The sequence below is a fragment of the Malaya genurostris genome, chromosome 1, assembly GCF_030247185.1.
Source record: "Malaya genurostris strain Urasoe2022 chromosome 1, Malgen_1.1, whole genome shotgun sequence".
Classification (NCBI taxonomy): Eukaryota; Metazoa; Arthropoda; class Insecta; order Diptera; family Culicidae; genus Malaya; species Malaya genurostris.
In genome coordinates, this window is record NC_080570.1 from 119,501,364 (window position 1) to 119,525,083 (window position 23,720).

Sequence of the window (23,720 nt, forward strand, 5' to 3'; positions counted from 1 at the left end):
CCAAAACACTGTCTGTATTTTAGGTAAACCGACCAGTTATTGTGAGAGAGTCGACCCTAAATTTACTAATTTTCGTGCACTAAACAAGGTAAACGCTTAAAACAAAAGTATTACTGTTTGTTTGTTTACGTTGCTATCAGCTGATTTTGAAGTTCCGATTTTGATCTCATCAAGATGGCGTCGTGACAGGGGGCCGGCACGATCAGTTCAGCTCGCAATTGTGATGTGAATGGATTAAAAAGTTGCACCATGTAACATTTTCCATACGATACCTACCTTTCATCACTTGGCTATGACGACACAGGTGATTAAATTAATGCAAATTTCTAAAAAAATTTTCCTGAATAATAGCAACAAAAAAAAATTATCACTAACTGTGAGAATTTGCATAACGATCGTCGGTACGGAGTGTAACGGCTTATCAATTTTCTTTCACTTTTTTACAGCAAAGTCACGAAGCTGTTACGAACTATCACTGTGCATGCTAGTACTCCACTCGTTTCAAGTCAAGCAAGCCGATTTTCCACCTTAACCAAAACATAACAACAACAACAACAACAACAAAACTACCGAGCACCCCGTCCATTTCTCTTGAGGGACGCCATAGTGTACTTTTTTCTAATAGTTTTTTTTCTCTCTCTCCACCGCACTCTTCTGCCGCCACCTAATGGCGCATGCAAAACCAATTATGTCTGCTTGGGGGTTGGTTCAGGGTGGCAAAAAAAAACCTGCCGAGGCTAATTTTTTGCTTCTTTTCCTGATAGGAAAATTAAAATTTCACTTTACTCGAAATGCAAAACACCAAGCGCAACGCGCTCGGCAACCGTGATCTAGTTTTCACTGCAGCAGCTTACCGTAGCTCGTTACGTAATTCGAGAGCTGCCCGTGCGCTTTCATTCTACTGTAGCGTTTGACGTTTTTTGTTGTGTTGTTTTGTTTGTGAGCTTAGAATTGGGTAACTTAAACCGTGTGCTGAGATCAACCGGATTAAGCCGGCTACTGCGGAGAACAGTAAAACAATAGGCGCTAGCTGGTTCGCATCAGTGTCTAAGCTGTCAAATTTCGTTATTGTTTGGCTGGCTGCGGTTGGTAGCGCGGGAATGGCATTTCTTAAACTGCCAACAAGCAGAAATAAACAATGCTAAATGTGTCGATTCGGCTAGCAGCATTATTCAGGGCAAACCTTGTTCGCGCATTTAGCGAGTAATGGCAATTAGGAAAACAATCAAATTAATTCGAGCTATCGCAACTGAGGCGCGAAGTTTTGTGTGAGAACTGCAATACCGATCATGTACCGAATATTGATAGTAGGCTTTTGCTTTTTTTTTTCTTTACAGAACTATAAGGAAAAGGATGCCGGCAAAGTGGTAGTGTACACAACGAGCATGGGCATCGTCCGGGAAACCTACACCAAGTGTGCAAATGTGAAACAGATCCTGCGAACGCTGCTGGTTAAGTTTGAGGAGCGAGACGTTTTCATGAGCAGTGACTACCAGCAGGAGATCAAGGATCGAATGCAGAGCGAGGCAATCAATGTGCCGCAGGTGTTTGTCGACGGTCAACATGTGGGGGTAAGTTTTGAAGTAATGCAAATTTTCAATTCTTCTCCACATCGGTTGTATTGATCAGGATATCATTCCGATAGTAGCGCAGAACTTGGGCGTCCATTGGACAATTCTGCACCATTCGCTTCAACAGTGTTCACCTGAAAACGTATCTACATTATCGGACAGACTTCACCTCGATAGCGAACTATAAAACATCGGGTAAACGTCGTGCTCCTTGTTTTGCTATCTCCTTCTTCCCTTTTTCAATGTAAACGTCAATTTATTTTCGAAACGAGTTCGACGCGGTCTCTCACAAGTAAAAATAAATCTTCAACATTGATGACAGTTGATGGAGATGGCAGTTCAAATTGAACTGCTTTAAGCACTGATAAGCCGAGGGCGAAACGCGACAAAAAGTGAAGGACTTCCTACGTTCAAAGTTTAAAAGGCACAAATTGCAATAAACGAAGAAATGTTGACAAAAGACGTACGTAAGAAAGCAAAAGATGTCAAAATTTGCCAAAAATACATGATTTGGCAATCAATTTGCTCATGTTGAAAGGGAACACTCAATTGGTGACAACTAGTACGATCCTTTTGCACGTACACATAAAGGAATGTCTTCAAAAGTGTCTCCTACCTCCACTTCTAAGGTGACACAATGATCCTACGTTTTTATGGGTGGATTTAGCCTCGTGCCCTTCTTTAAAAAAATGAAAAAGAAATATCTTTGATTGGATTCCATCAAAATTTGGAGATGATAGGTTCAATGGTTGAATTTTGCCGAAAATGAGTATTCTTGTGATTCAATTTAATTGTCACCCATCACTTCTCGAATTACCGAAAACTAAATGGTGTAGCGAATTACCTCAATTGCTGACACCCCTTTTAACTGCTCGCAACTCTGTGATGAATATGTGTTCTAAAATTATAAGCTCTCGTACGATTTGAGTCTGTCGAAAGTACATTTGAATCATGCTCTATTCAGTATCTGGTTAAAATTCACTAGCAATTGATGGAATCATAACGTCTCTCATTAAAGCTTGTTGAAATTTCAGAGAAATCTATGTGAGTTCACTTTCAAGTATTTCAGCTACTGAGCTGGAAATTGAGAACCAGTAAAGCCGAAGTGAAATTGCTTGGCCATCAACTATCCAAGCCTACAAAAAGAAAAAAAAACATGCACTAAGTGCATAAGAACGCAGGTTCGAGTCCTGTCTCTGTCTGTCTTGTTAAGTTGTTCATTCTCATTTGGCTTCTCCAATATATGTTTCCACTCAGTCAGTGCAAATAACTGAACTTAGTTATATGGCGACTTTACGTCAAACCAACTAAAAATTAATAAATCGTAAAACGAAACAGTTCTCTGATCTCTGATTCTTTGAGAAAATGAAAAGAGTTCAAGTTCTAATGGTCAACATCTAAAATGATTCAAAAATTAAATTAGTTTTTAGCTTAATTTAGAAGATTTTGAAGCGGTTTTGTACTGTCGCTTTGAATATTTAAGCACTCATCACCGCTTAACATCGGAACCGGAGGTCGGACTTGGATAAAACTCGAGTGTTTTATGTGGGACCATATTGTCCAGAAAAACCTACGAAATGGAATAATTTTCAGTACGGTTCCGAAATGGTTTCGCGTTCTTTGCCCCACGCTGATTTGAATGATGGTTTTCAAATTTTCAACACTCTTCACCTTATAATTCCGGAACCGAATGTCGGATTCGGATAAAATTTGAAATGTGTACTATTAGACCTTTCATTTCACTCTAGGTTCGAAAAAATCGGCCAAACCGTCTCTGAGAGCTCGATGTTTAAAATGTTTAACGAGTTTCTCTGGTACTTCCGAAACCGGGAACTGAGAGCCGGTGTAGAGTAAAGTGAAATTGTTTGGTTATCTGCTACAAGGATCTACAATTTAGAGCGATATATGATAGGATCTGGATAAAATTCTAAATTAACTTGTAGGCACTTAATACTTTTCATTTAAGTCTGATTTTGCGAAGATCGGTCTAGCCGTTTCTGAGAAATTAGAGTGATTTCCGGGTTGGAGTAAACGAACACTTTTCCTGTACTTCCGGAACCATAAACGATGATTCGAGGGGCTGGGGTCCACTAGGAGATTGATAGTACCTATTAGCTCTCTCCGGACAGTACCAGCCTAGATGCCGTGTGGAATCCGGCGGAAAAAAAATGAACCAAGAATAGATTCACTGGGTTTCTGCTTCCATGTCGTAGAAGGCGACAATTGCAGGAGTTTCTTTTTCCTTTCAGTTATCAGATATTTTCAACGTTTCACTTCAGATGACTCTATTTTACTAAATTATCTCTTCATTCAACCTATCAGTTTCCGTCTAGCTTCGGAGATAAGTTTTATTTAGAATGTTTTCTTTTTCCATGTTATTGATTGTCTTTCAGGATTATAAATTGAATGATAAAAATCAACTATTGCAAAAATCGGTTGATATTACAAAGTTAATAACATATATCGGTATATTGAATACATAGTAAAAAACACTTGATATTAATATTTCAAACAATAAATTAATATTTTTCTCGGTAGCCGGCTGCCCAGATCAACCAATATAACCAATTAATAAATTTAATAAATGAATAAAATAATAAAGCGGATATAATGAAGAATCAAGAATCGCGTGAAATCTGTTGACCTTTGATTGGTGATTTAAAATGATTTTATAACAACTGTTTAGAATATGTCAATGCAATTAATCTACTATTTTGTCTAAATCCTATTCACTCGTTTATTTTGTATCACGTAACTTCATTTATAAAAATTAGGGAATTTATTATTCTTTACGCGATAGTATTACAAATTTTTCTTCAGTTTTCTCGATTAAGAGCTGTGAATCAAGACTTCCCGGAACTTCAGTATAGTATATTGTTGAAACGTTCACTCGAGAAGTCAGTGAGTTTAGTGATGCATCCGAGCATCTTGAAACCGGAACATACTGAGTCGTGCGCGAATACTACCAATACTGAAATTTTTACTAACAAATATCCTTCTCCCGTGACACTTGTGGAGTGCGCAGTAGTATATACGGCCTCTAGTAACAACAAGTGTTGGACTAACATCCCTTCCCATTCCTTAGACGATCTACGTTTGGGCCTGGCCGGCGCCGGTACTGATCGATGAATTCTGGGATTACCAGAAGATGTACATTGAAGGATGATTTACCAGTCCCAGGCCGGATCATCTAGAAACTCCCTGTACAATTTCAGCTAATCCCGATCAGTAACGGAGTAGCAACCAGGGGTGGTCGCTCAAGCTCAAGCTCAAGCTCCGGAACCATAAACGATGATTCGGTATATCTAAAATCAAAGTATTTGGCCATCAACTAACCATATCTACCCACGGAAAGACCGAAATCAGCATTTTGGCGAAAAAATTAGTTAAATTTCTGATTTTAGTTAGTTATTTTTTGACAACTAAAAAAATCTTACTTTTGCTATTTTAGATTTTCTAATTCTAATTCCCTTAACAATAATGAAATATTTGTTGAAATGGCTATTTTTTTAGTTGAATTCACCAATTAAACGTGCTGTCATTTTTTAGCTAAGGCACACTTCATTTCTATTAAACCATTTGTTTAGTTGAATTAGAGAAATAAAGCGTTGTTTTCAACCAATATGAATGGTTGAATTGGCTTCTGCAATTTGCAGCTATATGGCGCTCTGTTACCGAAAAAATGTTCACACCGTAATGACTACTAGCCACTAGATGGCACTACTACTACTACTAAAAATTTCAGTCACGATTGTCTTTTCTATATTTGCAGGTTTAAATACGATGTTGTATTGGAGAAAAAGACATAAACGAAACATAAACTTCTTTTTGAAATTTTTTCTTCTAAATCGCTGTTTTTTCCATACGACTTCGCGAAATCGACGCTCTCACTGAAAACTTTGAGCACTTGGAAAACAAAAACCGAATACAAGTAGTACACCGGACGGCGTATCCCGGAAGTTTGTAAGATACAAAAACATCATTTGACATATACAATTAGAGTGCAATATTCGAAACTGACTTCGCTGTTCCGCTTAAAAACATTATCACGCACAATCGCTTCAAATGCGCACAAATTCTGAATAAATACACTTTCCACTAAGAGTTTACGTCATTTTTACAAATCGGTTTAGAAATTTATATATGAATATATCGTAACACATCCGAAAAATATCTAAACAATTTGCAAGCAGTTTCAATAAGACTGTCCTTATTAGCTTTTTAATGGATTGTTTTGCTTTGACACTTCTCATGAGTTTTTGGCTAATAAACTTGTTAATAGAACCCATTTCATTTTTGTTTTCTTTGTGCTGTCCTTCAGTAATGATGGTGATAGATAAATAGAAACAAATTTTCTGATTTTAATAACAAAATTAGGTGTCAAAAAGAATTTCGTGTTGGATTGAAATATTGCTGGTTTGTGTCCAGAATATTCGCCAACTAAACACATTCCCTAAAAATAAGAGTTTTTTTCAGCAAAGTAAATTCTCAATTTTAACTAATTTTATAGTTATTTTGGAAATTTTGTTATTAAAATCAACTAATTCCAGAACAGTAATACGAATTAGACTCAGAGCTAATTTCGGTCGTTCCGTGCCTAATACAAGAATTATACGGCTATTTGGATGCAATTGGCTCAATTTTTCGGTGTTTTGTTATAAAAAAGGATCCTCAAAATGAAATTTTTATACTTATCAATTTGTAACTCCGAAATCGAAAGTTGCGGCGAAAATTGCATAGAGTTGCATAAAACGTCGAGATTTAGTGTCATCTCGAAAAAACTTTGTTTGAAACAATCAACACTCTTGGACTTAAAAAACTTTTCAAATTTTTCAAGTCCCAGATGAAAAAAAAATTGTTTTCGGCATCCCTACGGTGGTTTTTCTAGATCGAAAATTTTCAAACCTCAACCGCCGAATAACACCCCTTATCAATGTCCGATTTAGCTCAAAATTTGCATTGGGACTTTTTTCGAGGTGCTTAAACTTTTGAACACTACCGCTTTATGAAATAAAAGGTGATCCCAAAATATTGACACCCTTTTATATATTAGAGCGGTAAAAAAACAGGTTTTGTCGGTTACATCACTTATATCATCATATCTCCAGAATCAAAAGACACAGTTATTCGATTCATAAACTTGATCAATGGCCCGACAGTAGCTATCTCTGAGAAAATGTGGAGTGGTAAAATTATCTTCGAAAAGCGCATACACACAGCCATTTTCCGATGTCGCCGAGCTGAGTCGAATAGTATATAACAATATGGGTTTTCCATATGAGTTTTCCAGAAATTCTAATACCTTTCTTTAGAGAAAGGCAGAAAGAAGGAAGAGCGAATAAGCAAGACAAGTTAGGTGAGACAATGACGCAATTTCTCCTGGACAATTTTGACAGCAGCCGGAATGCAAACAGGTTTCTGCCGGTTTCCAGAATTCTTCACAGGTGGGACATAATGAATAAAATTTCGGAGCAGAATGACTCGGTAGGTTGAGGTGATTCCCTTGGAAAAATTGACGATTACATTTCTGGTTTCAAGATGGTTTTCCACAATGCCTCGGAGCATCTGGTAATAATATTAGGTCAGTCGCTTCCATTTTTCCACTACTTCACTGAGGATGATTTCTTCATCGTATAAACAAGTCTTTTTTGCACGGAACGACCGAAATTAGTTCTGCGCCTAATTCGTATTACTGTTTTTGAATTAGTTGATTTCAGCAACAGAATTTCCAAAATAACTAAAAAATTAGCTAAAATTGAGAATTTACTTTGCTGAAAAAAACTCTTATTTTTAGAGAATGTGTTTAGTTGGCGAATATCCTGGACACAAACCAGCAATATTTCAATCCAACACGAAATTCTCATTGACAACTAATTTTGTTATTAAAATCAGAAAATTTGTTTGTATTTATCTATCACCATCATTACTGAAGGACAGCACAAAGAAAACAAAAATGAAATTAGTCTTATTAATAAGTTTATTAGCCAAAAACTCATGAGAAGTGTCAAAGCAAAACAATTAATTAAAAGGCTAAAAAGGACAGTCTTGTTGAAACTGCTTGCAAATTGTTTAGATGTTTTTCGAATGTGTTACGATATATCCATATATAAATTTCTAAACCGATATGTAAAAATGACGTAAACTCTTAGTGGAAAGTGTATTTATTCAGAATTTGTGCGCATTTGAAGGGATTGTGCGTAATAATGTTTTTACGCGGAACAGTATAGTGAGTCTCGAATGTTGCACTCTAATTGTATATGTCAATTGATGTTTTTTGTATCTTCCAACCTTCCGGGCAACGCCGTCTGGTGTACTACTTATATTCGGTTTTTGTTTTCCGAGTGCTCAGTTTTCAATGAGAGAGTCGATTTCGCGAAGTCGAATGAAGAAAACAGCGACTTAGAAGAAAAATTTTCAAAAAGAAGTTGATGTTTTGTTTATGTCTTTTTCTCCAAAACAACATCGTATTTATACCTGCCAATAAAGAAAAGACAACCGCGACTGAAATATTTTTCGATAGTAGTGTGCCATCTAGTGGCTAGTAGTCATTACGGTGTTAACATTTTCTCGGTGACAGAGCGTCATATAGCTGCAAATTGCAGAAATCAATTCAACTATTTATGATGGTTGAAAACAACGTTTTATTTCTCTAGTTCAACTAAAAAATTAATTGAATGGAAATGAAATGTGCCTTAGCTAAGAAATGACAGCACATTTAATTGGTGAATTCAACTAAAAAATAGCCATTTCAACAAATATTTTATTATTATTAAGGGAATTAGAATTAAAAAATCTAAATTAGCAAAAGTAAGATTTTTTTAATTGTCTCGAAAAATAACTAACTAAAATCAGAAAATCAACAATTTTTTCGCCAAAATGCTGATTTAGGTCTTTCCGTGTGGTCATGCGTTGATTTTAAATGTTTATTTTACGTTAGTCAACGTTTCGAAGTTTTATTGCTTCGAAACGTTGGTCATTTACGTGAAATAAACATTTTTTAAGCAACAAATTTCCAAAAAATAATCCAAAAAAAAATCAAAATTGTTGTGCCAGTTTCCAGTTTCGTTTTGTTGTTGTTCTTGTATTTTCTTGTTTTTGGCTTGAGGATCGTAGCCTCATATCCGCCACTGTCTGCAGTTTCGTTTTGTTGTGGTAACATGGCTACTTTGATGTAAAACTGATTCGACAACAGCTTGTCAATTGACATATTCGAAAAATGACGGAAAATGCTAGCAGGGTTGTGCTTGACTGACAATTATATCATTCATGCATGTTTAAAATAACAAAACAGTTAGTAGAATTTTCAATATGATTCATGTTCATTTCAAGCTAGAATATGATTGATTTGAACCAATTTCTCTCTTAAATATAACAAATGCTCACTGCTTGATTTGAATCTAAACTTTGGTTTAACCAAACGAAAAATTTATTTGTTCCAGATGAATTTTGTTGCTGAAATAATCTAACTATTTATTACATGTCAACCAAAGTTGAATTGACGCTATCGAAATATCCATGTTGACTCAATCTTGCTGTATCTTTATTTCAAGAAAGAAATAGGTTCAATTTATCTATGATCTCATTTGTGTACTAATATAACACAGTTTTATTTCTAATGAACGAGAACATTTTTTCCCGCGAGAATAATCCAAGGCATTTTCTATCTCCCGCGGATAAATTTTTTCACAAGTTTTATAAGTAACGTTTATCTGCTTCTTTAATTTCCTAGGGGATTTTCAATAATTCAAGCGTATGTATCGATAATTGGGAATATTTTACAAATTGCACAACATTACATAACAAATTTTCTTTGCAAAAAATATTTCATGCAGGATCTCTATTTTGACTGATGGAGTTCGAATAGTTGGATGCTATAAAAATAATAAAAAAACAGAGCTTGATTATGGTATGTAAATAATTCGATCGTCTAGCGACAAAACGTCTAAAAGTCTCGAAAAATCGCAAAATTTAAAATAATTGTATGTTAGGAAATTGAAAACAAATAAAAGTAGTACCAAAAATTGCTTTGCAAATTAGTTTGAAAGAAATCATTTTATTCCTAAAATCAAACAAAAATGTATTGTTTCATCAATCAAAAGCTTTATACTATGTTCACACCTGCAGAAAATAACATGTTTTAACGATAGTAATATAAAATTAAAACCGCACTGTTCACACTAAGATTATGTTATACGCATGACATATTACTTGGTATTGAGTTTGTTTATAAACAAACTGCAAAAATGCCTACTTCGCAGGTAGGAAAGACAAAAATATTTTGACAACATCCGGAAAATAAGAAATAAGCTAGGTACTTCTCCTAGCTATGAAGGATATTATCGTTTCACGCTTATTATCAACGTTTCGAAGGTTTATTCCTTCAAAAGGTTGCCCATTTAAGATAAATAGATATTTTTGAGCACCAAATGACCAAAAAAGTCATCTTTTAATTTACAAACAAAAGTGGTTGTACCAGTCTGCGTTGCCAGGTCATTTTTACAAAAATCTGTATTCGGCGCAAAAATCTCTCTGTACCATATTGGTATCAGAATCTCTTCTACATAAGTAGTAGAAAATGTCACAAAGAGGTGAGCAAAAAAAAGGTTCCACGACAACCTTTTCTCATGTCTATTCAAGCTAAAAACCAAAATCGGTACTTATCTGTATGATCCGTGAATTATGGGTATTTTGGGAGTACATATCTGTATTGCGGTATAGATGTCAAAAATCTGTATAAATACCGAGAATTCGGTATACCTGGCAACGTTGGTACCAGTTTCCATTTTTTTAAATTATGATTACATGGCTACTTTGATGAAAAACTGCTGTTGTTGAACAGCTTGTCAATTGACATTGTCGAGAAGTGAAGAAAAATGCTAGCAGGGTTGTGCTTTACTGACAATTATATCATGTTATTTCGGGAAAACATGTTTTAATGTGACGTTTCTGAATATGAAATAACGCAAAAGTAAAACATGTTATTTCGCTTAAAATATGAAATCAGAGTTAAAACTTGTTTTAACTCATAGTGTGAACATAGTATTATATTACTATCGTTAAAACATGTTATTTTCGGCCAGTGTGAACATAGTATAATTCATTTCTGAAAGAATGTGCAAAACCATAAACTACAGGGTTGAAATGTACCCCCCAACTTCACTGAATAGAGACTCTTTCCACCTTTCGCCGTCCAATTGTTTTAGCTGACTGCATAAATAGGGACTCAATTTGTTTCGTTTTCTTGAGACCCACAATAACAGAAACAAAACTGCCATTACCTCAAGGGGACACGTTCTCCTCGATCGAGTAATAACCAGAAGTGGTCCGCTAAATGACTGAAATGAATAACAAAAGGAAAGCAAAACTTGGGACCTGCTGAAAAAGACATTTCTGTTCGGGGCCCTATGATGCATGAATATTTCATAGCAACCGGCGGTCGTGACGGAAAACATTTTTAGGCGACGACGGTTAAGTTTGATAAAACAATGTGACCGCATGTTTACCACCGAATAAAAACGATTGACATTCGCAAATAGTTCACAACAATTGGTGTCGTAATAATTGGACGTGTTTTATTTTTCATTTTTTGTATTTGTTATTCACTCTTTCATTAGGCCGCCCGTGCTGTTTGAAAACATTTCGAAAACGTTTCATAATTGCCATCGGAAGCGCAGTGCTTATTTTCAATGGTGGACAATTGTTTTATTTTATTACGAAATTGTGAGATGAGTTATGAATTTAATTCAAGCAGTAATTTAGTGGATTGAATTAGTCTAAGCTACGTAATTGAAATCTACCGATATATCATCAAAAAACGAAGATATTTCAAGTTTGTGCCGTGACAAAATGTTACTTTCACTGAAAATTCGGCTGAAAATCACGTACCGCGAGTTTGGTAGATGCTATTGGTAGTTCAATTTTAGCGTGTATTGTTGTGTCAAAATAATCAATAATAGAAAATAAGTTTACGAAAATGCGAATAGTAGTCTAGGACAGGACCAGACAACTGGCTTCTTTTTCCAGAAAAATATTTCTCTTCTTATTCCGGTTGCTCCCTGCTGTAAATAATAAATGCCTTGCGATCACTGTTGCCAGTAGAGATAATTATTCATTCTGAAAACTTTCTCCCCTTATAACATGCAATTATTTATCATTTGAAAACACTTGGACAAATGTTATATCGGTCAAAAATATAGCTCTGGATTAATTTTGATCAGATGTTTGTTTTGAAGAAAACGTTTAGTTGAAACAGCTTAATAAATTTTTTCTAAAACACTCAATTTTGGGTAATTAATTCTTGCAGCTTTATTAACTAAAGTATTCAACATATTATATTTGAGAAAAATAATAACATACAGAAGTATCCAAAGATTCGGTGCTATTCTCAACCAACATAATCAATATTCTCGTCCATATCACACTTCGTGATTTCAGGCTTTCTCATTGTATCATCCAGTGATTGTTAAATGTACTCGTATGCTTTCCACATTGACAAGACTTAAAAACAAATTGAACTTAAATCTTATTGAAATTAATAATTTTGAAAAGATGATCCGAAAAATAAAATATCCAATATCAAGCTACACTGTTACCGACGATACTGACAACACTTTTTCTACCACCCTGCAGTAATATTGATTTCAACAACTTGTACTTGCTTATGTCAATTTCAACCAATCACGAGCTGGTCCGAAATTGGTCCTAAAAGTGGATTAACAATTGTCAGGTCCTGTCCTAGATAGTAGTGTTCTCAAAAATAGGATCTGTGGCAACCTTGGTGTTTTAATTTTATGATTTATTATAGACAATTAACAGATCATAGATCAATCACCCAATTAATGCAATCAAAAGTCACTCATATGGGCACTAATCCACACCTTTGATCGTGTTGCAAAATTGAATTAAATAAAACGCGACATCGAACAACGGCCAACGACTCGGAGGCAACCTTGTCTCTGTAGCTATGGTTACTGAAATGCAACCCATCAGCGAGTCCGTGCCCGGTTCGGTTGCAAAGCAAGGTGTGATACAATATGATTTTTTTTATTGCAGCATCAACTTCTTGCCGAACCTGTCCCGTCCACGATCAAACCGTTGACGATGGGGACATACATCGAGCCGGCGGCAGCCGAACCCCGTCAGACACCGTGTCGGCGTGGGCACGTAATTTGATCTTCACTCGGCAGCCGTCGAACCTAGACCGAACTAGAGCGTAGATAACGGATTGATGCTGCTTTGATGTTTATGTTTTGTTTTCATGTGGGACCGACAGTAAAAGAGACTATGGAAGAGTTTTAATACCTCCCGACCCGGCTGGAGGCACGTACCGAACAGACAGATCATGCTAGTCGTCTGCTTATGACTTCCGTAACGGAAAATCACTTCTTACTTTAGTGAACATGTTGCCTATGTTTAACAATGTAGGGTCCACGAAAGGCAAGCTGTCAAAGCTTTTCGAGTACTTTTTAGTGTTCATAGCCTACTGATAGTCGAACACGGCTGATTGATGAGGTTGTAACATGTCAATTGTTGACAAAGCCATGCACTGAAAATTTTATGAGCTTTTCTATGAGTTACCCAAAATTAGGGCATATTCAGTAGTGTTCTAGTTCTAGATGCATAATTTATGCCAGTTACAAAATTTAAATCTGAATTTTATAACAAGAAAAACTGGTAGCCCCAGCAGTGTTTTACTCGTGTTTCAAATATACAAAAAATAGAACGGCATCGTAGACCAGTTTTAAATTTGACAGAAGAACTGATCGAATAAATAAAACTAGAACGGCTTGCTGGGGATACGTTTGTTCCTGTTTCTGCTCTATTATAGATCTTCCATATAGAACTTCTAGCTGCTGAATTTGCTCTTAGGCAAGAAAAAAAAAATGTGGGTACCACCCAAATTTTAGGTAAAGAATCATTCGTTAGTCTGGTTTATGTAATAAGTTAATTACTTAAAAATGCGAAGATGCACTTTATTTGATTTTAAGTAAGTTTCTATCCTGAATTAGGTAGCGGCTGGTAATAGTGTTTCAATTTGTCAAATGCTCAAAAACAGATTGTAAGTTTGTCTTGCCTTTCCTTTGAGTGGCACAATTAAGCAATTTTCCACTTTTGCAATTTAATTTATTGACTCTTGAAATTTTATGTGTTAATTTAATGACGATGGCGATAAAACTCAATGATTTCGATATTTTTTACCCCTCTTTTCATTGCCACTCGGTTTTTAGAAATGTCAAACACCGCAAATAGTTTCACACGTCAACGTTACCCAATCAACCAAACGCGTGCGACTCTAAAAGGGCAAAGTTGGCAAAGTATTATCTATTAGCATCAGTGCAATATACCCGTGTATGTTGCAATATATCAATCTCAGCCGAACCTGGGGTGGAATCATGTAAGGTGATAAATGACTATCACCTCTTGGTGATAACGAGGTGATCACCAGAATGTTTGGAATCATCGAAGGTGATCACTTTTACTATCACCATCACCGGTGATTGAGCCAACTTCACTCCATTTATCACCTGTCAAGAAACGTAAATTTTTCAGCAGTAAAATATGAATGTGGCGTATACCGTTGATATTAGGAGGAGTAACATATGAAAGTGGCGTATACCCATATAATATTTTAAAATCTAAAGTTTTATTCCTTTAGTTTTCAATTTTTTTAATTAATTCGAGTCATGTTTATCAATGATGATTTGTATGGATCGAAGAGTAACGTTGAAAAAAATTACCTGCGCACAAACAAATAAAAAAAATCACTTGTTGGTTTAATTTAGCGCCGATTTTTATTTTTCAATGGAAATCAATGTCACAGTCAATTCTTTGGGATAAATTTGCTAGCTTTGAAATGACACGAATTGTTAGATCTTCTTGATGTTTCACAACGGATGGCATTCCTCTCGAATGAGAAAGATCCGTTAAATAATTTCTTGTATAGTTTTCATTCACTTTACGATTATGGCATTTCACAGAGCTTTCAAATGCTACCTCCATTTTGGAAATTTTACCCACCGGTACTACGAATATCCACTATGATTAGCAGCAACTAATTGTCCAAAAATATTGCCTTATTTAGTTCAACTCACAAGAAGAAAATTAAGAACGCAGTTTAATCTTTTTTACTCGTTCAGTTGAACGAGACTGATATGTCGCTTACTAAGTCACGGCCATCTAATTCTACTGAAAATGTTAGCATAGATTTTTTTATGTTACGTTATTTGCAACAGGAGATGTCTACATTCATAAACTTATCACTTTTCCAGAAAGCAATTTATCTTTGACTTTACGAATACCCCAATGATATTCCTTCAAATAATAATTATAACATAAATGAATTGATTTAATTGATAAATACTACCGTTCATTCTATGAATTCTTTAAACTATATAAACTAAGTTACTTTTCATTTTGGTATTTAATTTTGACATAATATGAGTACGAATTTCATTAAAAAAATTATCCTCTGCGACCAATATTGGTAGGTTATTTTTATATCAGTGGCTTAAAATTCACCTAACGGACAATAATTTATAAAGCCACTTCTCAAAAAATCAAATCACTACTGAAAGTGATAACTAAATTGCTATCACCTCCATTTTGACATGAAGGCGATTAAATCGTGGTGACTATCACCTTACGTAATGCCAATGTTTGATAGTGATGTTAACCTCTCAGCAGTGGTGACAGAACTTGGTGATTATCACCTTACATGATTCCAAATTTTCAAAAGTGATAATCACTTGGTGATAATCACCTTACATGATTCCACCCCTGATCTTACAACACCTACCCAGACAGCGGGTAGACATTTAATGCGTTATTAATTGCTTTCCAGTTTTACCGGTGTCGTGCCCTCTGGTGTTGAGCGTTTGCATTATCTCTAGCAGCGGTACTAGAAATGAATGCTCAATTAAAATGCCATCTGTCTGGGACCCTTTCATGTAATCGCACAGGCTTTATTTTGCAATCAGACAAGGGAGAAAGTGATGCTTAAAGAAAGTTGCAAATTTCACGTTTAAAACATCTTAATCATAATTTCGAAAATTTATTGTATGTATTTGAAGGTAGATCATTATTTTTAATCGATTGCTTAGCCAAAATGTTTAAACTCTACATTACTTTGATATGAGTGTATGCAAGAGGCAAATCTCTCCAAGCTCTGGACTAATCTGTCCAAATTCGTGGCAGAAACTATCTCAGTAAAAATAGTATGTTTTAATGAAGTTGTTTTAATGACAAGAGAAAGTCATTATCACAGTATAAAGAAGAAGTTTTTTCGAGTAGTTTTCTCGAATTAGATTTTTCGAGAATATTTTTCGAACAGTAATTTTTCCGAGTAATTTTTTTAAAGCTGTTTCTCGAGCAGTTTTCTCAAGCAGTTTTTTCAATCAGTTTAGGGGAGAGTGGAGCTAGATGAATCCCTTTTTTCGAGCGAATTTTTTTTCAGTTAAACTGATGCATAAATTTGATTTTTTATTTGTGGCCTAATGAAAGAATAAATATCCCTCTACACTATTGAAGAATCCAAATCCAGCGTGATGGTGATTCTTTTACCATATCCCACGAATTAGGAAAAAAGTTTGATGATTTTTTCAAATTACTTTAGTTTGAACAAGTGTAGATGACAAAATCTTGCTGAACTTGTCCCATAAATCCTAATTGAACGTGGTCCGCAAGTGATGAACAAATAACAAATGCTTTAGAAGTCGATAAACAAAATTTCTCATCAAGATGTTAGTATAATATTGTAATAAAATGTGTATACTTACGAGATAACGAAATAATCAACAACGTTTTGAAAGATCGTTAGTGATCGGACTTGCCCCGTGATCGAACCTGTCTCAACGTTCTCTATTCGAGTAGCTTGACCAGCAGTTTTTCAACCAGATTTTTCGAGTAGTTTTATTGAGCATTGTTTTCGAGTGGCTTTTTTGGAGTAGATTTTCGATTCGTTTTTTTATCGAGCAGTTCTCTCAAGCAGTTTTTTTGGTCAGTTTTTTCGAGTTTTGGTTTAGAGCGGCGTTGTCGAGCAGTTTTTTTTTTCTAAATGATCTTGAAATAGTTTCTACGAACAGTTTTCTCCGTCCGTTTTTCAAAGTGTTTTTTTTCGAGTAGCTTTTTAACAGTTTTTTCGAGTATTGTTTTTCGAACGGTTTTGACTAGCAGTTGTTTTTTGAAAGTTTATTGAAGTCTTCAAAAAGTTAAGTGGAATTTTCTCGGGCTGTTTTTTAGCAGATTTTTCGTGGTTTTGTCAAGCATTCCGATTTATTTTTTAGCAGTTTTTCCAACCGTTTTTTTTTTCGAGCTGTTCTTTTAGTAGTTTTTTCCAGTGTTCTTCATCAACTAGTTATTAGGTAAAATTTACTCGGGCAGTTTTTTGAGCAGTTTTCAAATCGGTGTTTAGCAGTTTTTTCGAGTATTGCTTTCGAGCGGTTTCGTCGAGCAGTTATTTTTTCTTGTAGTTTTCCGGTGCTATTTTTAAATTGTTGATTTCGAGCTGTTTTATCGAGCAGTTATTTTTTATCTGTTATTTAACTAGTTTTCAAGTGCAATATTCTCGGGAAGTTTTTCAAACAGTTTTTAGTTTTTTGTATTCTAGCTGTTTTCATGTAGTTTCTACGTGCAATTTTTTCATGCAGCTTTCAAGCATTGTGTATTTAACATTTTATTCGAATATATTTGGATTTGTCGAGTATCGTTTTCGACTGCATTTATCAAACAGTTATTTTCAAGCTGTTCTTTGAGTATTTTCAAAGAGATGATTAACAGTTTTCTGAGCAAATTTCTTGAGTAGTTATTTCGGGTAGTTTTTCGAGTAGATTTTTTTCGAGCAGATCTTTCTAGTTTTGTGATGTGTTTTAAAGCAGTTTTTTCGGAGTTTTTTTTAAAGCTGTTTTTGAAACAGTTTATTCGAGTAGTTGTATCGAGTTTTTTTTCAAGTAGATTTTTTTTTGTAATTTTGTAGAATTAATTACGGGTCTTTTTTTACAATCAGTTTGTTCAAGCAGTTTGTTTAAGTACTGTTATCAAGCAGATTTGTCAAGCAATTCTGTCAGCAGTCAGCAGTTTTTTCTGGTAGTTTCACCGATTGTTTAAATTATTCGAATAGATTTTGCAAGTCGTTTATTCGAGATGTTTTTTGAACCATTTTTTCGAGCAGTTTTCTCAAGTAGTTTTTACAAGTAATGGTTTTGAGCGATTTTTTCGAACAGTTTTTTTCAAGCTCGACCGGTTTTCGAGTAGTATTTCAAACCGTTTTTAGCAGTTTCATTGAACAGTTTCTTCAAGTATTGCTTTTGGGTGGTTGTATCGAGCAGTGTTTTACAATAATTTGCTATGTGCTATTATATCAGTTTTTCGAGCAGTTTTTTCAGGCAATTTTATCGAGCAGTTTTTTAGCAGAATATTATAGTACTTCTTTAAAGTCGTTTTTTAAAAGGAGTTTTTTCGAGGATTTTTTTTTTTTGAAATTGTTTTTGAGCATTTTTTTGAGTAGTTTTCTCGAGTTTTTTCGAACAGATATTTCTAATAGTTTTTTAGATGTTTTTTCGGACCTCTTTCAACAGGAGGGTAGGGTCTAACAAATGAAAAGTAACAATTTTTTTACGATTTTTTGGGCTATCGTTCCAAAAAAAAAATTTAAATGTTTTGCATAATAAAAAGCATAATGAGAAACAAGGTGGTGAAGGAGTACGCAGTGAACAACAAAAGTTTCTGGTTTGGATTGGAAAGTTGCAACACCGCAAGGAGGCACAGTATTTGTATTTTGAACTGATTTTTTTTCTTGATTTTGCCCGTAAAACATCAGTGAGGGTGACGCTTAGGTTCTTTATTGGTCAATTTTAGGAATAACAGTATGGTATGAGGTATGAAAAGTCTAGCAGGGAGATGAATTCTATCGTTGTGGACATGACTAGGCACCGTAGGCCCGGCGAATGTAGCTCGACAAGTTACAAGTTTGAGGGGGTAAAAAATTAAATACACCAAGTTATAATCGAATCCAGTATACTCGTAATAATTTCCGCTGTTTACATTGCTAATAAAAGAGTGCAAAACCGACAATAATAACCTTTTTTCACTTTCTCTATCTTCCAGGACGCCGATTGCATCGAACGACTGAACGAAAACGGCGAGCTGCGGAAAATGCTAAAACCTTACAAAGTATCCGTTCGATTACCCGATTCCACTCCGAACAGCCCGTGATTTACTTTTATTTCTCTGTTTTCTTTTCTTTCTCTTTTTACTTCGATCGTTTCAGTGCCTCGAATCATCCTTCACGTGCAAAACCTGCGGTGGCTATCGGCTCCTGCCGTGCCCATCCTGCGGTGGTTCGAAAAAATCCATGCATCGCAATCATTTCACGGCCGAGTTCATAGCCCTCAAGTGCATGAACTGCGACGAAGTAGGGCTGGTCAAGTGTCACAGCTGTTGAGTGGGGCAGCGTTTCTAGCGTTTAGGATCCAGGTGCATAATGCTGCCGCGTGTGAATGTGTGTTCGTGACCGACCAGAACGGGGGTAATGTTTGACGTCATTTTGGAAGAAGCGTTGTCGTTGGATTGTTTTTTTTGTTTAAATGTGAAGACTCTTTTCTAATGGATTATTCTTTTTGGATTTTAGATACCGACTGACCAGATGATGGTGGTATGATCAATCTGCGTACGATATATAATTTAGTTTTTAGCGAGAGAGCCCATCACTTCTGCATGATGTATCGAATCGCGTTCACAAGAAACGCATCGAAGTAGAACGTCAACTCTGTGGCCTTCTTTGTACGTACTACATTGCAATATTAGTTTTAAAAGCCGTGGTAGTTGTGATAATCGTACTTCGATAGAATGTAAGCAACAACGAAAACAGCACCGTATGCGTATATTTCTTCATTTGTTATTTGCTCAAACAGTATCACTATTGCTTTAACTTACAAGTTAGTTCGAATGTACGGTCGAAACTTGAAATTATTTTGTTATTGATTTTTATAAAGTAGACAATTCCCGCATTATGTTATCATTACTTATCAATAATCTGTCATTTTTTTGTTGTAGAGAAACAATTTATTTATGTATATTTTTCTAGTAGTTTTCTACGAGTATCCCAACTGTATTGTAGATTTTTTTCCTATCGAAAACAAAGGAGTTCGTTGTTTTCCAGTGGAGAAAAAAACCGATGAATAAATGTAAGCTTAGTACCCTAGAGGATCGTTGCGAAACTGGTTCAAGATTTTTATTTTTAATTTTGCAACCTTCTGCAAAACGAATCAAACAAGATACTAGAACAAACAAACAAAAAAAAAACGATTGCAGCTGAAGTTGAGATGGAATATGCGGCAGCAATTTTAGGCATTTTTTTTAGAACAGTAAAAGAAACTAGTTGTAAGTTGTAAATAGCAGCTAAAAATATCTACTTCCAATATTACCATCAGAATCAAGCAGCAATTTTGAGAAAACAGAAAAAAAATCACAAAGAATCATTTTAACCTAACAATAGACGTTACAAATTGGGTAGAAAACCAGTCAAAGGTGAAACGATTGCAGAAGATTCAGTTTCAGTTTTGAGACTAGGTAGTGCATTTCTAACATTCCAAAAAAAAAAGCGCAAAATTCAACAGCGTTCAAATCGCTCGCCAGAAATGTTTAGGTTTGGTGTGAATTGTACGCTTGTCTGGTGTATGTTTTGTAACGAACTTAGTACATAGCGGAAATATTACATGAATTTGTGATTAAATAATAGATCGTCGTTTGTTCTTGATGGAACTCAAAAGAAAGCCATTGTTCAATTTCCGTTGATCTTCACAGAATCAGAAATGTTTCTTTTAAATCTGAAACCTTTCAAAGTATCCGCCTAATATAATCTTGCTGGTATGGAGCAGCTTCAGAAAAGTTAGAGACGATCATTTATTGGCACCCCATCCAATGATGCCAGATTGTCAAAATGTCTTTACCGTAGGTTTTAACTGAGCAGAACAAGTATGGCAAGCGCCTAAAGCTTGTTTCTTTCTAAGCAAACCTTTCCTCTGTAATCCTTTGAAAGAAAGTGACCTACGGATAAGTTGTATTGATACCAGAGGAACAAGGCTACCTTGCCCACTTGAACGCTGAAATCGAATCTATCTTCGAGTTTGCTTCAAAAAACAATTCTAACTTGCTACTGAAGAAATTGATTTGAGAAGAATTTAATTTGCAGACATTTCAAAACAATTAAATTTCTAATTCTGAAACTTAGAATTCTTCGAGTGAATTTAAACTACTTTTTTGTATATAAGAAACAACAATATTAAAGTAGGGGAGACCGGAGTTAGTCCGGACACGGGGCTTAAATATCTTATAAATCGACAGTTATTTCGATTCGTGGATTGACTTTGTAGACTCGCTATCATGAGACAGACTGACGTCAGTTAGCTGAATGACGCTGAGTCAATTCAGTTTGGCGTCAATCGTGTTCTTTTCGAAATGTATATGTTTTTACAATATTTTTTTAGGAAGTTTACTAATTTTTTAGATATATTGTCGTGAATACGACTTACTTTACTATGGGGTGCCTTTTCAAAATTTACTCGCTGAGAGAGTGATAAGTTTTTGATTGTTAATATCTCTTGTTGTATCTAACGATTAAAAATAATTTTTGCTACATGCCATCGGAAATATGATCACAATTTTATGATAAAAGTATCAGTTGTGTGACATAATCTCAAATAATTCAAAATTAAACTTTTCTGGAATGTTTGGTATAAACGAGTATCAAAGAGAATAATTCATAAGGCGCGTTTGTCTCTTTCGTATTTTTATAGCTCATAGCTCAGTGATCTGTGGAAGGATTTATATAATCTAACTACCAATAGAATCGAAATTTTTCAACTTAAACGTGTATAGCAAAAGCATTGAAGTATTTCAATAGTACACTATTGAAAAACCTGTCTCATTTGACCCATGTCAACACCAGCCAATCAGAACGCGTGCTGAGGAAGAAAACAAAATATCTGCTGCTGTACAACAAATCGTTCAAGAAAAATGTTCCGAACAGTGTTTAATATCGTAGTGAGTTCCACAATTTGGTCCTTCTGAAAGGCAGGAGTGAATCCGATACAGCATCCTGATAGTTTCTTTCAATGAAATGCAAATCCGAAATGAAATAATCGAAATTAAAATTCTATATGTTGCTATTTTTATAGCCGTTAGGACCGCCCATTAGTGAAAAAGCTACAGACGAAATCACGTCAAAACAAACCTCTTAACGAAAATTGAGACAATCCGCAATCGATTATTTGCTTTTACCTAATCAAATCAAATCAAATCGATCTCAGCAATAGGTTGGATTCACTCAAAACAGATTTATTTAAAATCAACCAATAACTCTTTACTGTACCTTTGATACACTAGATCAAATAAATTCTGTCTCAAGCATGTTTAAAAAAACACCAGTAGTCATGAATAAATAAGTCAGTCTCAAATCGAACTTATTCGTCTTAAATTTCTGTCGCAGAGCTGAAGTAAACAATGCAAAGCCACAGATGTACAGGCTCGAACGAAATTTTTCAAAATCGTGTGTAAATTTCAAATTTGCTACACGTTGGAAACACTACTGCCACCTAATTGACGCGAAAAATAGTTTTCACTGGGATAATATATTCGAAAAGCCTTCTTCAACTTTTTATTTCAGCACTCTAAAAATATTATAAAAAAATATGAAAAGCAAATGTAATTCAATTCATTCATCACACGCAAATAAATTAATCGAATGAAAATAGGTTTTAAAAATAAATATGCTCCTTTCTTCCACATCTCAAATACAATTTACCAAAAAACAGTAATACTTTACGAGTTGAGACGTTTACGTATTTGAGGTTTGTTTTGTAAATTTCACTGAACGTCGGTATTGAATGAATAAGTCAGTAGAATTATGACAGATCGAAGTTCAGTGCAACTCTACCGATCATTCAGCAAATGAAACTTTTACCACAGATAACAGATATACAGGGCTCACATATGAACTGTGTGTAAAATTTGCTCAATCAGTGTGGCGAACACTTGCAGATGTCACCACGATCGAGACGAGGTGCCACCACGATTTGTTGCCTCTGTAATTGTTTTCTGTGTTGAATCTTTTGAATTTCGTATGTAATATAGTTAAATGATTTTTTAGGTTTTCTCTGATGCTGCCGAGAAGTACTGTCTGGAAATCTGTTGAAGAGCAGTGCAATGTATTTTGGCTTGTCAAGAACACAGCTTCGTGAATTCGCCTATGATTTTGCTTTGAATATGGGTGGCACCGGTAGTACCGTTAGCTCTTTCTTCTAAAAACTAAAGTTTCTCATGAACGAACACAAGTTTCCGCCAGAAAATATTTACAATATTGACGTTGGAAACACCACTGCCACCTACTCGACTATTCGTCGTGATCTTTCAAAACGTTTCACTACGTTCCGGAACGATAACAAAATTCTCCAGTCGTTATTTCCATGTCGAAAAGATCACACAACTTTATTTCCATTTCGCATTAATCACACAAGAATTCAATCGGAATAAAACAAAAATAAACTTGTCAATTTAACCAACAGCAAAACAAAAATCTAGCGTGAAGTGAATGTTGCACCCAAAATTATGACTCACGTGAAAGTGGTACTCAAATCGTGGTAGCATCAAATATAAATTATAATACGAAATACTTCGACAAATTATCGAGGAGACGTTTTCCAACATGCGGTACACTGCCACATACACATGTACCTAAACGAATATTCCATTCAACTAGCAACGCAGTTTTGAACCTAGTTTCAACGTTGTTGAACTGAAAATCGAGTCAGTTTCGAACCTGGTTTCTATATCAGGTTTGCTCAAACCCTCGTTGCTAAGTGCGAAATCAACACAGTTCCGTGAAACGGTTTTGTTTGATGAAACTACCCTGGGTCAGTTTCAGTTTTCTCAAGCGAGAACGACATTATATTTAATCGACAATTCTTTGCATATAGTTTTAAATACCTGGAAGACTCCACATAATTTAAGGCAATAATCTCATGAATGTGCGCAGGATAGTTTATCGGAATCATTCTATTGGCTTCCGTGACAACGAACAATCGTAAAATTTCGCCGACGGAATCGATTATTCTGACCGAGCCAACGTCAGCCAGATCTTGACAGCATAACAAATAT

General features: G+C 35.2%; 1 protein-coding gene across 7 annotated transcripts in view; it reads left to right on the plus strand.

Annotated features, from left to right (window-relative positions):
• The window catches only part of LOC131425611 (uncharacterized), a 129,829-nt gene extending 109,526 nt beyond the window's left edge, over positions 1–20,303 (plus strand). For 6 of the 7 annotated variants that reach the window (XR_009229005.1, XR_009229010.1, XR_009229009.1 and 3 more), the window contains exons 3-6: positions 1,338–1,571; positions 18,672–18,737; positions 18,835–19,092; positions 19,195–20,303. Coding sequence is in view for 1 of the 7 variants with exons in the window: in XM_058587637.1 (XP_058443620.1) it covers positions 1,338–1,571; positions 18,672–18,737; positions 18,835–19,008 (474 nt within the window). In the remaining 6 variants the exon portion in view is untranslated. Of the gene's footprint in view, positions 1–1,337; positions 1,572–18,671; positions 18,738–18,834 lie in introns of all 7 variants that reach the window. The other variant, XM_058587637.1, reaches the window with a different exon arrangement.
• Positions 20,304–23,720: the final 3,417 nt, after the last annotated feature.